Genomic DNA, 15309 nt, shown 5'->3' on the forward strand with positions numbered 1-15309 from the left:
TCCTGGGAGTCTTTTGGTTTTCTTTCGAAGAACCATTCTTATACTCGATTGATTAATCGACGATGAAAATTTTATGAATCGACGATTAATCAATGAAGACGATGTTGAAATGGAGGAAGAGGAAAGAAGAACAGTTCCTCAAAACTTTTTTTTTTCTTTTTTTTTTTTTTTTTGCGGCTAGGTTAGATTAAGATTATGTTTAGGTTTTATTTTAGATTAAATTAGATATAGTTATTAGGTTAGGGTTCATTTGAATTAGGGTAGTAATGTCATCATTTTTAGGACATCCCTTAACATTATAGAGTAGAGGGTCTTATAAAAGAATGGTCTCCAAAAAAAAAAAAGGCTAGTCCCAAAAAATGATTCTTTATTTTTAAATTTTTTTGTAATTGAGCTGTAAGTTTGGCAATTTCAATAAAAGTTATGTGATTCAGAAAGAGAAAAAAATATAGGGTGCAAAAAATTACTCGCAGAAGAAATTTTGACAGAATAAACTTACAGAACCAAAAACACAACATATATGCAGCATTGATATGTGTACAACAGACATGTTCGGCTCATCCATAAACCCCAAAACAGCCAACATTGAAAAAACCCTAATTGCCCTGATGTAGTAAGAATAAACATGTTAGAGAAAACGAAATGAACAAGGCAAGCTCTGTACACAGTTCCTCTCAAAGCTGGGGCTTATAAGTTGAATCTAATAACCAGATCTCCCCATCTTCATTGTCATTATCTTCCTCTTTTTGTATGCACGATGTTTAGCATTAACTCTCAACTTTCTTTTTGCTTTTCGCATTGGATTTACAACAGCCATAACCCTTTCTATATTCTTCCTCTTGTCCCTCTTCGCCTTGAGGTTCTTCCTTATCTCATTGCACACTCGCACAAAACTGTCATCACCTATTATGTCTTTAATTTTTTTAAGATTGTCTGCCGCCATTTGCTTCAAATCATCTGGAGAAACAAAGGTAACGACCCAAAAGGTATCAAAGGTTTATAAACCATAAACACTAGAAGCCAAGCATGTCATTTACAGATAAATACAAAAGAAAACTCCCATGGTAATAGCAGAACTACATGTACTCTAATTCTCTAAACATGCATAATCCCTATCTTCAGTAATAAAAGGGATTAGGTATGTCATCAATTACTATGAATTTTTAGGCTACAACTTGGTTAAAAGAAATGCTTTGACTTATTCCGGTGTACATGTTTCAGTAATAAAAGAATGTACTCATCTACAGTCAAAGCACATGTTTCAGTAAGTTTTAGCTGTACATGTTCTCACAAATTCGTACATGCCCAACAACATATCTGGAAATGATTCACTGAGGAATCAAAAGAATCCCAAAGAGGAAGAGATGTCCACCAACATTGTTTTCGCATTTATCAAGTTCAAACCAGTTATTGAATACTAATAACTAAACATGTTAATATTATGAACTGGAAAAATCTCAAATATGCATATCTTACCCGTGATGACTCTCCCAGCAAATCCTTCTGAGACTTTATACAACGGTAGCAGCATGTCATAGGCATGTTGTTGGCAACCTTTTTTTCCAATTTCTATTGAGATCATACTAAAGCTGTTGAAGACAATCTTCATCTGCATCGATAATAGGAAACAACACAAGATAATGAGCATAAAGAAGGAATAAAAACATGACATTCCTGCAAGGTATCATCGAATGTTGTGATAGAAGTGGAAATGTCAAACATGCCTGCATATCATTCATTTGAAGAGCGACTTTTCCGATTTTCTTAAGCAGCGGTGAAACGAGCATTGACTGGAGACGGTTTCCATCAACTTGTTCAACTGGGTTCATGGCAGCATCAGCTTGTTCCACTGCATCCGTCGCAACATCAGCTCGGTCTACTGAACCTGTGGCATCATCAACTTGATCAACTGAATCCACCACATCGGATGTAAGAAGCCCAAGTAACATCCTCCCCTTTCTTGATCCAAGCAGGTGGAAAGCCTTGAGAAAATGGCTTTGCTCATTCAGTTCTAGGGTAGACCAGAATTCCTGCAAATGCAAGGATTCACTTTGACCAGCCAACTTGTGCACGCCAGATATAGCAAACACAAGAATTTGAGTGAGAACTTTGGCCTCTTTATCATCTATAAGTGGTGCTTTAAGCTGGCAACAGAGTGAAACCGCTACTGCAAAAAGTCTACTCGGCTTCATGATTAACAAACTTCCTACTTCCAACTTCTGGGATTTCTCCCTCTCAGACACTGATGCAAAATATGACGCTATGAGACGATTTGATACGTTGCGTATCCACATGTGGGGATATAATAGGAGCTCACAAATTGCTTCCCAAATTTCCTGGTAAAGAAATCAAAGTTAAAATGAATTAACTGCACACTCACTGTCTGATGAGAAGTGTGGAAATCTGAAACATCGCAGAGTTCGCTGGTAATGGGAACAAATCAACATACCTCAAAATCCTTTTCCCAGTACAGTTCTCGGAATTCGCATAGAATCTTCTCCAACATAATCATCGAGTAGTAAGTCTGTTTCCAGTACGGAGTCCTAGATTCTTCATTAGTAGCATCTGGCTGTGTTGTGATGCCGTCAAGGGCATACTTCATTATTTTCTTGAGCACTGGCAAGACGATTTTGACATGACTCTGGAACCGTTTCTTCAGGACTTCAACTAGTAACCCTAGGGTCTGTAGACACATAAGATAAAAGCACTTAGGGAAAGAAAAGATCCATCTCAGAACAATACTTTCACTGAAAGATCGGAAAGTATCACAAATGTCAAATAGTTCAGCCAAAACAGAATTACTGCTTGTGTTTCTTCACTTTAATGGATATTGAGTTGCTTAAACGAAAAGGGAGGAGGACGAGATTTACTATATGTGTGCAAAAACACAGTGCTAAGCAGTAAACCCCTAAATTGGTAAATCCAGGTTACAAATTGTTTTGGTTTTACCTGTGCTGCAACGCTCCACAACATCTGGTTGTCACTCACATACCACGAGACACTGGATTCCAAAATGGGAACAAGTGATTTTGGGCTGGTACATTCAATCAAACGCTTTAGCACAGTACCGATCATGGACCGAACTTTACTATCTGTATCGTTAGCAAGACATGCCACCAGCTTTACAAAAAAAGCATATGACTCTGCGTCCAAAATACTTTTCGGGAATTTGGTGATTATGGCATGTAACATTTCAAGCACAGCTTCTCTACCACTCGCATGCTCGTAACTGCAAATTACAAAAGTATCATAAGATGAACTCAAGATGTTTCAGTAAGTTAATATACATAAAACCAGTCACGTACAAATCCTTACCTCAGATTTTCAAGCAAGAAGTTCATGTGTTGTTGCAAACGTTTGGTGGAAAGACGATAGTTAAGCAAGAATTGCATGAGAATCTGGCTACACTTCTTACGAATAGGATCACTTTGACTTGTTACCATCAGATTTGAAACTCGTGTTGCAATATCATAGATTTCATGGACAACCAGAGTTCGGCTAACAATGGCTTTCAGAAGTGAAAGGGCGGTAAAGGAAGGATTCTTTTCAAGATCGATAAAAAGGGGAAACTGGATAAGCAAGTGCAATTGATCATCGGATAAGGTGATTCTAGTGCTTCGGAGAAGTACTGTTAGCAAGCTTAGACAGGATTCCATAAGAGGGCTGTTACTAGTTCCTGACTTTTGCGCAATATCCAATAGTAAAGACTTGATTTTATCAGCCTGAGATTCTAGTGTTAGCAAAGGCAACCTCACCAATGGAGTAAGGCATCTAAGAGCTGAAGATAATACTGCTTCGTACTTGGACCCAAGGCAGTTACCTAATAGCTCCACAAAAGGATCTAACATGGATAATAGTTGCACGTCTTTGACACCCAACTTCATTTTCTTCAGGCGGTTGTGCAGTAACCCAAGAGCAAACCCCGTAATAACATGAGAACTTTGTGATCCGTAGCTAATAAGATGAGAGGAAGCATCCTTTTTGTTGGATGATGCTTTGCTCGAAATCTTACTGGGTTTCGTTAGTAACAGATCTTTACCGTTTGGAGCTTCTTCTGTCATCCCATCCTTGATGAGTCCATAAACAAAGGTGAACAGATCTTTCTGACTGACAGATGTGTTACATTCTATACCAGTAGCTATCTGCTTCAACATTGTTTCTAGTTTTACTTTCTTTCTTGGTGTGAGATACTTCTGTAGATGAGCTTTGACAGGAGAAAGCAACTTCATTGCATTGGATCCGTTAAACGTAACGTTTCGTGCTATGAGTTCTAAAGTTTCAAACGATTTTCTTTTCCTGGTTTCTTTCATTTTAGATGCAATCTTTTCTACATCTTTTTCCTCAGCAACTTCACCAAGAATATCATTCTCGACTACTGATAGAAGCTCCTCCAAACAGTAATCCAGCTTCCCAACAACAGAATTTGCAACAGCCTTACACAGTATGAAATTGAGAGTGTATCCCAACACATGCATCTCGTACCCTCGTTTCAAGACGCTTCGCATAACTTTAACCAAGAATTGCAAGTATTCAATCCCTAACTCCTTGGAACATGCAGCCAAAGCCAACCTAGCTTCATCTCGTATACTCTCCATCCGATTCTTTAAGAAGTTGGAAATGCGGTGAATGATGCTTGGAAGTTGTGATTCCATGGTGTCTAGTGGGAGCAACTTGAGTAATTTCAAAGCAGCAACATTTATGGTAACATCAACTCCCTCAGCGTCTAACAGTAATTTTTGAATCTTCGGGAGTACTTTCTTCTGGAGGCAGACTTGTATCTCCTTGGGGACACCAGTTGTAGTGCAAGACCGTGTTGTAGCATCAACATTCAATCCAATGATGGCAGGTGAAATTTCAGGGACATTATCTTTCGGATCTTGAATCAAAATTCCTGAAAAGTGAAAATGATCCAGGACGGAACATATTAGCCGTAGTAAGATCTTGTGCTTGTCCAGTTTTAAGGTCATCTCTCGAAAACATCCAAGTAAGAACGAAAGGTATGACTCCCATTTCATGTGCCCAGATATTGCAGCAAGCGAGTCCACACATGCATCTCTGATATGTTCTCCTTTCCCAGGCTGTACATCATACATCATCTTGAAGAAGAGGGGAACAAATATTTTTTTTGTAATATCCTCTGAGAAGTTTCCAGCAACAATAGCTTTCCTAAAGCGTGACAACGCCTTCGCTCTCCGGTGTTTCTGTGACAAGGGGAAAAAGTCTGCATGAAGCTAAATGTATTGGGTGAAAAAAGAAAAAGAAACAAAGAAATGGCACAAGGATATCCCACCTGCAAGTGAAGGATGTTGTTGAAGAAGTCCTTTTCTGCGTCATCAACACTAGCTAGATTTCCAATTGACTTTAGGGACGGAAGCTCAGTAAGTTGCAATGCCATTTCTCGTAGCAACGCTATCCATTCCTAATATCACACATAATTACCAAAACACTAACTGAGAGTTTCTTTAAATGATCAATGATTAAATTACTGAAACACACAAGAAGAATTAGTACCCTTTGAATGGAAATTTCCCTGCTCATTGCTTCTCCCATATGCTTAAGAATGAAGTTCTTAATAATGGGTTCAACACATTTTTTAGTCCAAGTCTCGGACGCTACCATGGGTTCAATCATTTCTTCACAATCCATTGGATCAGAACCCAAAACTTTAGCGGAGAACTGTATAAACGACAACAAAAGCCTGGATGCACTTTGCCTAATAATCAATTCTTCAGATGACAAATCATGCACAGCGTGTGACAGGACAACTAATGCATGGTCTTTCCTTAATCTATAGAAGAACCCTGAGTTAACACTTTCATAAGCATTAATTCGCGTGTCATAATCAAGCTCGTCCATTTCAGACATAGACATTGCATTCAAATCATGGACAAATTTTGCCTGCATGTGAAACAAAATGTTTATATTAAGAACTTGGAAAAAATAAACAAAAGAAGAGGACGAAATGTTTACAAGGAACAAGGATTTATTACCAGGAAGACTACAGATGGATCCTGTAGTGCCAAACCATTCAAAATATCACAAATGGACAATCTTACATCCACTCCGGCAGATAAAAGTAGTGGCGCAACAGCTTTCAATATTTTGTCAGTAATTTTACCTCCCAATTTGGGTAAGACCCCTTTAATGACTTTCAAGACTTCTAAGCATTCATCTAAAATAAAAAGAGTAGTAACTTCATTAGATTCAAGAGAATGACAATTACAACTATCAGAAGTGAAAAAATCATCAATGATTCTAACCAGAGTGTTTAGGATTATTTCCCAAGAATGGCAGCAAAATCTCGACAAATTGTTTTGCCACCAATGGTTCGACGATATATGCTGATAACAATTTGAAAATTCTAAGCTCCGCTTTCCCAGCGCTTTTGATAGAATTCCTAGTATAGAATAGATAGAAATGCAAAATCAAAGTTAAATTCACATTATTGAAAAATCTAATAAATCTAAATGATTACACTCATATTGCTTTTAATAGGAAAAGAAAAAATTAAGCAAGCATATCACTAGAACTAGGACGGGATATGCAAATGCCTCAACTGACCATAAAGTTTGAACCAAAACATAAATCAGGCTAATGTTTGATTTGAGAATTCATGAGAACCACAATACGAGTAATAAGTTGAATGAACCCAGAGATGGAAAAGACAAACCTTTGCTTGCAATAAAATAGATTGTGTAAACTGTGGATAAGCGTGTTAAGATTAGGCAGTAAAGTTGTTTTTACTGCAAGATCTCCATGGTTACTTAACTCGTTGTCCAGATTCAAGAGATTCTCAATGAAGCTGAGAACTGAAGATATAATTGCACTTGACGCTGTCTTCACAGTGAGAACTGAAAATATAGAAGGAACGAGACTCTCTTCTCTATGCAAGAGCGAAACAAGTGTCTGACTTCCGCTCATTGCAAGAAAACAAGAGAAAAGTGAACTTGGCTTCTCACTACTAGATCCTTCTTGCTTGAAACAGTCGATTAAAACTTTTACAGACACAAAGAACATATCCCAGAATTCGCCGCCGAAGTCATGATCCTCATATTTACTAAGAACAGACGAAATTATTTTCAAGCATAGGGATCTCAAGTCCTTGTACTGCTTTGTACCTGTGTTTGTCTGCACCAAGCAAAGTTGTAATTGGATCCTCAATATCTACAGTTTACTAAATTATCAAACCCGCCAATCTCAACACAACCAACATCTTACCGTCAACGAGTCTTCTCCACTTGCCTCAGGTACTGAGACATCATCGCTAGCCAAGTTTTCGATTTGTGAAGCTTCACTGTTTTTAGCGCCATCAAGCCTATATGTGCAAGCTTCCATTATCCGGGCAACAAAACTCATCAACAGATTAAGAAATGGTTTCAGGTGAAATTCATCAAAAGATTTGAATATATCTTCAATCACGTGTAGGAACCCATATCTCTTCTTCCAAGAAATTTCTTCAACCTCGTCAATCGTGAGACCCTTCACAACATTCGATGCCTGGAATTCTTCAATAGAACTTCCACAGGATCTCCAAAACCAATCACTTGACATGGGTAATAATGGCTTTATTAGCAAAGCAAAAAAAAGAGGAAGCTCGCCAACATCAAGTTGACCTAAAAAGCCAAGCACTGCCCTTCGATGATGTACACTTGCATGCTGGCAAAGAAAGCACATAATAAAATTTAAGAAGTATTCTAGATCTCACAATCTGCATTAACAAATGGACAAGATAAACCAATAAAATAATTACAACAGAATTCAAATGCAACTGATATATCTTACCTTACGAGAGCCTAATGTTTTCAGTTTTCTAACTTTGGGTATCAGCAGTCTTACAGCAATTGGAATCAAATATTCTCTATGTTGGTCTTGTATATGATGAGATTCCTTAGATAATGACCATGTCGCAAGTTCTTCACGCAAGTTTTTTGAAGTAATCAAATTTTTCAGATGTTCAACATATGGGAGCAAGGAATCACATTTCCAATTTGCCAGGCACTCAAGCACACTCATTTGTATTTCAGCATCATTTTCATCAAGAAGCCTGACAAGCAAACATACATAACGCTATGAGTTAATCTTTAGCAGCACCACATGTTTAGCAGATGGCACAAGGTAGATTTACAGAATTTCATTGGCGAAAGGACAAAATAATACAAACCTGTTTATCAGAACCTCTTTCAGTTGTTGGCTTCGATATAAAGACTTAGAGTTTCTCATCAATTTCATCAAGTTTAACCATTCCTTGAGAACACCCCTCCATGCTTTTCCTTTACAAGCATGAGACTTAAACGACCCCACACTGCATTCTCAACATGGAAGGAAATGTAAGAATAAACATAACTGGGACAAAAATGAAAAAGTCCTATATCATTCAAGAAAAAAAAATAGCAGGTACCTCACAACATCACCATCATCATAGCCCAAAAACTTCAAGAAAAGAGGTATGAGTTGGCAAGACCGAGACTCTGCAATGGCTTGAACTTTCTGTAATGAGCGCAGCAGCAAAGACAAAATGGTTGCGCATGGGGTGACATCAGAATTGGGAGCAACAAATGAATGGAAGCACTGAACCAGATCTGCAACACAATTAGCGGCACAAATTATAACTGCTACAATCAGTAACAACTGTTTGACTAATAGTATGGCATACGATTTCGGCAGAAAGATGAAATCGTTTACAGATGAAACAACTAGCAGCTGATGAAAAATATGGAGCAAGTAATAATTAACTGTCACATAAAAGGATGTGATCATTCCCTCAAACGCTCAAAAAACATAAATCGGAAACACAATGGAAAGACTATCAAGACGAACTAAGAAATGTGTTTGTTGCATACCACTTGACGTGCTTGAGGATTCAACATTTACACTTTCAAGGTGATTGTCAGAGGTGATAAATTTTTCTTGGCATTGTTCAAGATAACAAACAAATCTTTCCCATACAAGCAGCAAATGTTTCTCCATCAAAACTGTAAGGCACTGTACTGCTGGATCCCAGAGAAGCCCAAACCGCTTATGAAATACACCAATAATCCCATTCAAAAGTAAAGTTACATAAGCTTCAGGTACCCTTCCAGCAGAAATGGCCATCTGTATTTTGGAGATTAGCATAATGACATGCCTGCTGGTAGAAACTGATATAGGATCCTTCTCAATGGCAAGGAGGAGCTGAGTAACCTGATTTAGGAGAGAACGATGCTCAAAATTAAGTAATTTATCAGCAATGTAAGCATTGGATAACGGACTGAAAACTAAAGCACATACATCGTCGCAATCACTTTCTTCAGTGCCTGACTGAGAAAATTCAGTCTTCCACTTCTTCTCAGCAGGCTGATCACTTGTAGAAAATTGCTTGCCTAACTGTTCATAATGAGATAAGATCCTCAGCGTTGATATTCGTATCAACTTATCAGGTTGACACAAATTATCAGCAAACACATTGACTGCATGCTCTCTCTTAAACTCTGAATGATGGCATGTATCCTCGCTCGAATCTACTATACTCGGAAACCTATCATTCCCATCAGTAATAAACCCAATTATTCAAACTATACTATATGAGAGAAAAAAATTGAACATTTGAAATCATTGAACTGAATAAGATGACAAATGTAATAATGTTATTAAATCTGATACGTTACACCATCTTACCCATTAGTGTGCTCAAGAAATTCAGCTACAGCAAACAAAACTTGGGGCGATGACTTAAATTTTTCTGCTATAGATACAATTTTTCTTGTTTCTGCAAGTTCTGCCTTTGCACATGGTCGCAGTCTAACATAAGAAACTAGAGCAGCACCCACCAAACTTTGCCAATTGCTTTTAGATATACCTGCAATATGGTCTGAGAAAGACATGCTTAGCTTAAGTATCCTAAAGCGTCAAAAAGAAGCAAAATCTAACATGTCTTAAGAGGCGACTATGTTAAAATAAAATAATTATCACATGTGAGATCTCTTAGACAATGATCAACTCAGTGACCTGATCAAGTTACTCTCCAAACCATAGCACATTGTATGACAGAATAAAGATGATGCCAGCAGCATCAGAAAACATATAATGTTTACCAGCATTAATTGCAAGAAGTCGATCAAGTGCATCTATCAAACCCATGACTAAAGATGGGTTTCCTGTTAAACCAAAAACAGGATGGTAGCAGGTCACTGCTCCCCAGATAAGAGCCAACTTAGACTCCTCCAAGCGCATTCTTGACGAATCCCCATGTGATATATCATTTACCATACAAATCCAATCGCAAATATATTGCCGCAAGAAATTGCACAGCCTTGAAACCTCTTCTGTTTTTTTGACAACTCCCACTTTCTCGAAGTATGTCAGTAGCAAATAGATAACTTCCTCTGGCCCCAGTAATGATCGCGAGATTTCCTTCTGCTCCACTGACGATGGCAAGACAACCATTTCATTCAACGCACTGAAGAAGCAAATGAAGATTAGACATGCATGCTCACAAATAATAGTAGGAAGAAGTGCAGCACTAAGAATTCAACAGTACCTTAGTATATAATCTCCAAAGACATTTCGTATATCATCCCTCTTTTGTAGTAGCTCTTCAATGAACTTCACCATACTTCAATTCCGAGGAAAAAATTAGAGATGTGGAGTTATTGATCTACTTAGTTGAATGAGTTAATGATAGTCAAAGAATTATTCAATCTAATCCACAGTGATGCTCGAGATTTATTTAAGTGAATACACTGACAGAGAACTTTTTCCACTGGAGCATACCTCTTGTTTCGCAGCTGAAATACAGAAGCCCATTTCCCTGCAATTCCTCTTATCACCGACTCATCACTAGCAATAACTCCATCAAGAAGACTCAGCATTAACTGCAGGACTCCATCAAAAACTTCAAAAGAGCAATTTTCTGCACTATCACTACCATGCAAAGGCGTGATGACTTTCTCTATAAGCAACTCCACAAGGTCAAGAATCGGTTGGTAATCTATAACCAAAAAACAAATTGAAACAAGTTTGAGTGCTCTGTGAAGGAAAATGATACAACCAATGAATGCAGACTACTCAACAATTTAGCACTCACCAGAAATTGTACCCCCGGAACTGAAACGAACAGTAGACGTAAGAATATGCAATAGGTGGCTAAGGAGCGGCAAGCTGTCATTACAATCGCAATCAGATATTTTTCTGATTAAGCAATTCCACATCTTTTTCAACTCCTGGGGTTGCAGTTCCTCACACGCTCTTCCAAGAGCAGCAGTCACAACTTCAACAACAGTATCTGAGCCTGCAAAAGAAGGTTGCATTTATAATAACAGTATTACTGAAGTTACATGAATGCTTTGACATTCATGGGCATGTGTTACACTCTTCCACTAAGGTGTCAGAAGACAAGGTTCACGTCCTATGGAGACCTCAAGGCGCGGTGACCTTACGCCTTATACTGTACGTCCTATGATACATAATATATTCTTCATACGAAGGTAACCAATTTTGCTAAGAGTCAGAACAGCCTTGAGGCAAGCCTCTTGTCCAATCAAGCCACCTTGCCCTGAAAACAGGCAACTCAGAGATTCCCAAGGATAATATAGGAGATATGTAAAGATTATACCCAGTAGATGTGCTATACCTATAGCCTTATAATGAGGGGTCCCGTTACAAGAATATCCTTAAACTATTTATAATACAAGCACACGTTGATATGGAATGATGTTTATTCAAAATGAAAATACCATATTATATATATAATAAATCTAACAGAATTTACTGAAAATCAGCACCTAAGAGTGATCCTTTTTACAAAAAAACATGCTTACTTGGTAACTGAAACCATTAAAGAGATAGCAACTTGCCTTGCTCATCACCAATGCCAATGATGGAATCGTCAAGCAAAAATGGCAGAATTTCATTCTCAGTTCTTGAATGAAAACTTGAAGAAGTTCCTCTCATAACATGCCACAACAAAGCACTGACACCAGATTTTATCACATCTGATGGTTTCTTTACAACTTCCGTCGTGATCTTCCGAATACCTGATATTATACAAGAATTACTCTGCTTAATCTAAAGAGACTATTGCACTATATACTAATCGAATACTGAGCAAAACATGTCAGAGACATGTATACCATTCCACATACAACAAATCATTTCTAGAAACTCCAGCATTTACAGTTTTGCCTATACATTATAGAGTATAAGTTTCTGGAGCGTCCATTCCTCAGATAAATTCAGGGGGTCGATTTTCATTGAAGAAGGTTGAAGAAACGCTGACCAAATTTATTCACTGAAGTTTTGGGAAAAGAATTTTCGTTCAACAATGACAAATATTACTACCACTCTGGTACGTGATTTTCTACTATATCGATTATTGGAATTGAAAAGAGCAGTGTGATGAAAAACTGCACTGCAACAATTATCCTCAATGTATAAACTTTCTTCTAGCGTCTGCTAAACTGTCTGGACTACAATCTGAAGAATTTTGGAGTGGATTTTAGATGCATGTAAATGGTCACTCTAGAGGAGAGAAGTGAGTAGGTTCTAATTCCACTTAATACCGAGTCGACTAGTCAAGGAAAGATTGAACTAAAAAATTATATGTTAGCAGTAGGGTTTCTGACCTACAAAATATAAATGCTAAAGAAGCTAATGTTTATCCATCTGTAAAGTCTGAACTTCTTGTGTCCGTAAAGAGAACAATACATTTTTTGTAAAGCATAGCATAGATATTAAAGAGAGAAAGATAGCACCATAGAATTACCTTTTTTAGCTTGCGCAACAGCTGAATTTCTCAGCAAATAAGAGACGGACTCCGCCATATGCTCTTGGACATAGTCCTTCGGGTAGTATCTTAAACGTCTTGTGATCCTTCAGCATACAAGGAAGTTACTTTATAGGTGTTGCCTTTCTAACATAATAAAGAATGACGATACACAGAACTAGCAACATCACATAATCACAATCACACTAGTTTTGATAAGCCTTTATACAGATAACTCTACAAAAGTCACACTCTGATATGTTATCTTCGCTATTAAATATACAAGATCTCTAAAGTGAAATCTGGACTGCCCAGAAGGGAGTACATTATCCAAGACAAAATCGCTTTACACTCTGCATTTTTTACTCCAATATTCAAAAATGGCACAAACATCGCCAGATTGACTAAATTCCATTAATCCATTACATTCAAGTCAACCGAAAATAGTAACAGGTCAACATAAAAACATGAGCATGCATAGTCCTAGCCGTCCAATATATACTGAACGTGATTAGGAGTTTGGAGTCTAATCAATCTCAGACATTTTCCACATTTCTCGGCCAAAGTCATAAAATGTCTAGTGTGGTCACAATTAAGAAAAAATCAGGGAAGGTATTAACTTACTTCAAAAGATCATTAATGTCTTGTATGAGATACTTCTGTAAGTTCACCATGATATTTGACCATGATATAAAAATCTGCAAATCAAGGATCCAGTAAAATTAGTTATTATCTTAGCTGCACGTTAGTATCTGAGTATTTGGAAAACAGAAGGAAAGGATCAAAGGAAAGGTTGTGACTCGGAACCTCCTGAACCACTTCAGGTTCTCTGTCAGCTCCACTTTCAAGGAGAAGGAATAATGAATCAGCAACCCTTGGGAGAATGCTGCATGAGGTTGAGAACAAAAGATAAGTTTTAAATGATACTGCATTGATAAAGAAACTAACCAACAGCACACTGCATTACAGGCAATTAATTCGTTGAGAAAACTCACGGTAAGAAATCTTTTTGGAGGTCACGGGAAAGAGCTGCAATCAACCTGTCACCAGAAAAAATGCTAAGAGAAGTGTTCCACGAAGACAATGTGGCTTAATAGGAAAAAAACATAAACAGATAAACTAGAATTTCTGTAAATGACTGACTGATCTATTTAGTTGCATGAAAGTCAATATACCCTTGGCATTTTTGATTATAAGAGAATGCTTGAAACATACCTTAATATTGGTTGAAGAGACAATCTAGCTTGAAGTTGTAATCTATTCAAAAGCTTAGTCAAAATACCGTCTTTCATTTGCAAAACTTGTGGTAACGTTTGTACCCATGGCATCATCTCCTCATAAAACGAAATAAAATCCTCTGCTGTATTCAGTTCCTACAGAATATGTTACACACAGTTTAATTCTCACTACTACCGACTCTATCAAATAGAAAATTCTAAAGTTGTTTAGAATTAGAACATACCCGCCATTCAACGAGACAATCTTTAACATAAGTAGAACCTTCGGATGGTTCTGATTTCCTTCTATCATAACTTCTATAAACATCAATGTCTATTTCTTCCATTCTCTGTGCTAAATTCTTGAACTGAAGCATACAAAAACAACAACAAATATTAACTTTTGATAGAAAACAAATAAAATCAAAAAAAAAAAAGGTAAATTTTTAAGTTTGGGAAACTTACAATGAAACGTTTACGGCTAGGGCCAGTATTGAGAGACTTTACCGCCATTGATTCTGCTGCGGTCGCCATGTTTAGAGTTTCTTTAGGGTTTAAGTAGAAAAAGATTTCTTTAACCTAAAAAGAAAAAGATGAAAATCAACTGTTTCTTATCTCTTTCATGCCGACCGACCTAAAGAGAGAGAGAAGAGAGGCTGCTGAACTCTGAAAATTGAAAATAAACTTAAAGAGAAGAGACGGAGGCTTAAGGGTTTAGCTGTAGGGGACTTCTCAGACGCTTCTGTATAAACTACTACTAAATGCGCCCTAGCGACTAGCGTAGCTTGTAACGAACCCGAAACTATGCGGTTTAAACCCGGATACTGTCGGCTTCGGACCATCAGTGTTATCAGGCCAAGTCCTATGGGCGGGCTAAAGTTGTGGGACGATTGCGATAGAAAATTGTGGCTTCCCCTTCTCTCTCGCTGAAAGGGAGGAACGAGAAAGGGAAGTTAAACTGAAGAGAGGATTCGAGCTCGCCAGAAAAAATTGAAAAGTGAGGATTCAGACAGTTCTTTCACTGTTTCAATGAGGACTCAATCTTCGCTTCATGTGAGCGATTTATTTGTCACATTTTATTATATGCTTCTTTTAAATGTAGTCCATACTTTTATTAACTATAGTCTAAAAAATTTAAGTTAAAACAAAAAATCAAAGTTACCAAACGAGTCTTAATTTTTTAATTAATAATCCTACTTCTTCCTCAAAATTAAAATACGAACCCTATTTTTTTTTTATCCAAACTAAATTATATATCAATTTCTTTTTAATGGTCATTCTTACAAATCACCCTGTTATAAACCCTATTTTATTACTTTTCCTCCAACAGAAAAAAAAAACTAAACCCAACTT

At 37.3% G+C, this 15309-nt stretch overlaps 1 protein-coding gene across 2 annotated transcripts; it reads right to left on the bottom strand.

Moving 5' to 3' along the window:
• Window positions 1–449: 449 nt before the first annotated feature.
• LOC113319424 (small subunit processome component 20 homolog) lies at window positions 450–14664 on the bottom strand. 2 transcript variants are annotated; one of them, XM_026567677.1, is made up of 30 exons: window positions 14422–14664; window positions 14202–14324; window positions 13955–14112; window positions 13735–13779; window positions 13547–13625; window positions 13364–13437; window positions 12740–12846; window positions 11832–12011; window positions 11063–11266; window positions 10750–10966; window positions 10517–10591; window positions 10071–10435; window positions 9655–9847; window positions 9268–9514; window positions 8841–9180; window positions 8399–8579; window positions 8162–8302; window positions 7783–8044; window positions 7219–7656; window positions 6671–7128; window positions 6261–6397; window positions 5991–6172; window positions 5512–5898; window positions 5291–5419; window positions 3316–5201; window positions 2950–3229; window positions 2450–2683; window positions 1725–2336; window positions 1477–1609; window positions 450–957 (listed from the first exon to the last, which is right to left on the bottom strand). In XM_026567677.1, exons 1-30 carry the CDS (start codon window positions 14488–14490, stop codon window positions 701–703), a joined length of 8193 nt encoding a protein of 2730 aa, XP_026423462.1. In that variant the 5' UTR covers window positions 14491–14664; the 3' UTR covers window positions 450–700. The 2 variants fall into 2 exon arrangements, with proteins under 2 accessions (XP_026423462.1, XP_026423463.1); XM_026567678.1 differs by having other exon boundaries at window positions 674–957; window positions 9655–9835.
• Between the last annotated feature and the right edge of the window lie 645 nt (window positions 14665–15309).

Source organism: Papaver somniferum, chromosome 10 (genome assembly GCF_003573695.1).
Source record: "Papaver somniferum cultivar HN1 chromosome 10, ASM357369v1, whole genome shotgun sequence".
NCBI classification, from domain to species: domain Eukaryota; kingdom Viridiplantae; phylum Streptophyta; class Magnoliopsida; order Ranunculales; family Papaveraceae; genus Papaver; species Papaver somniferum.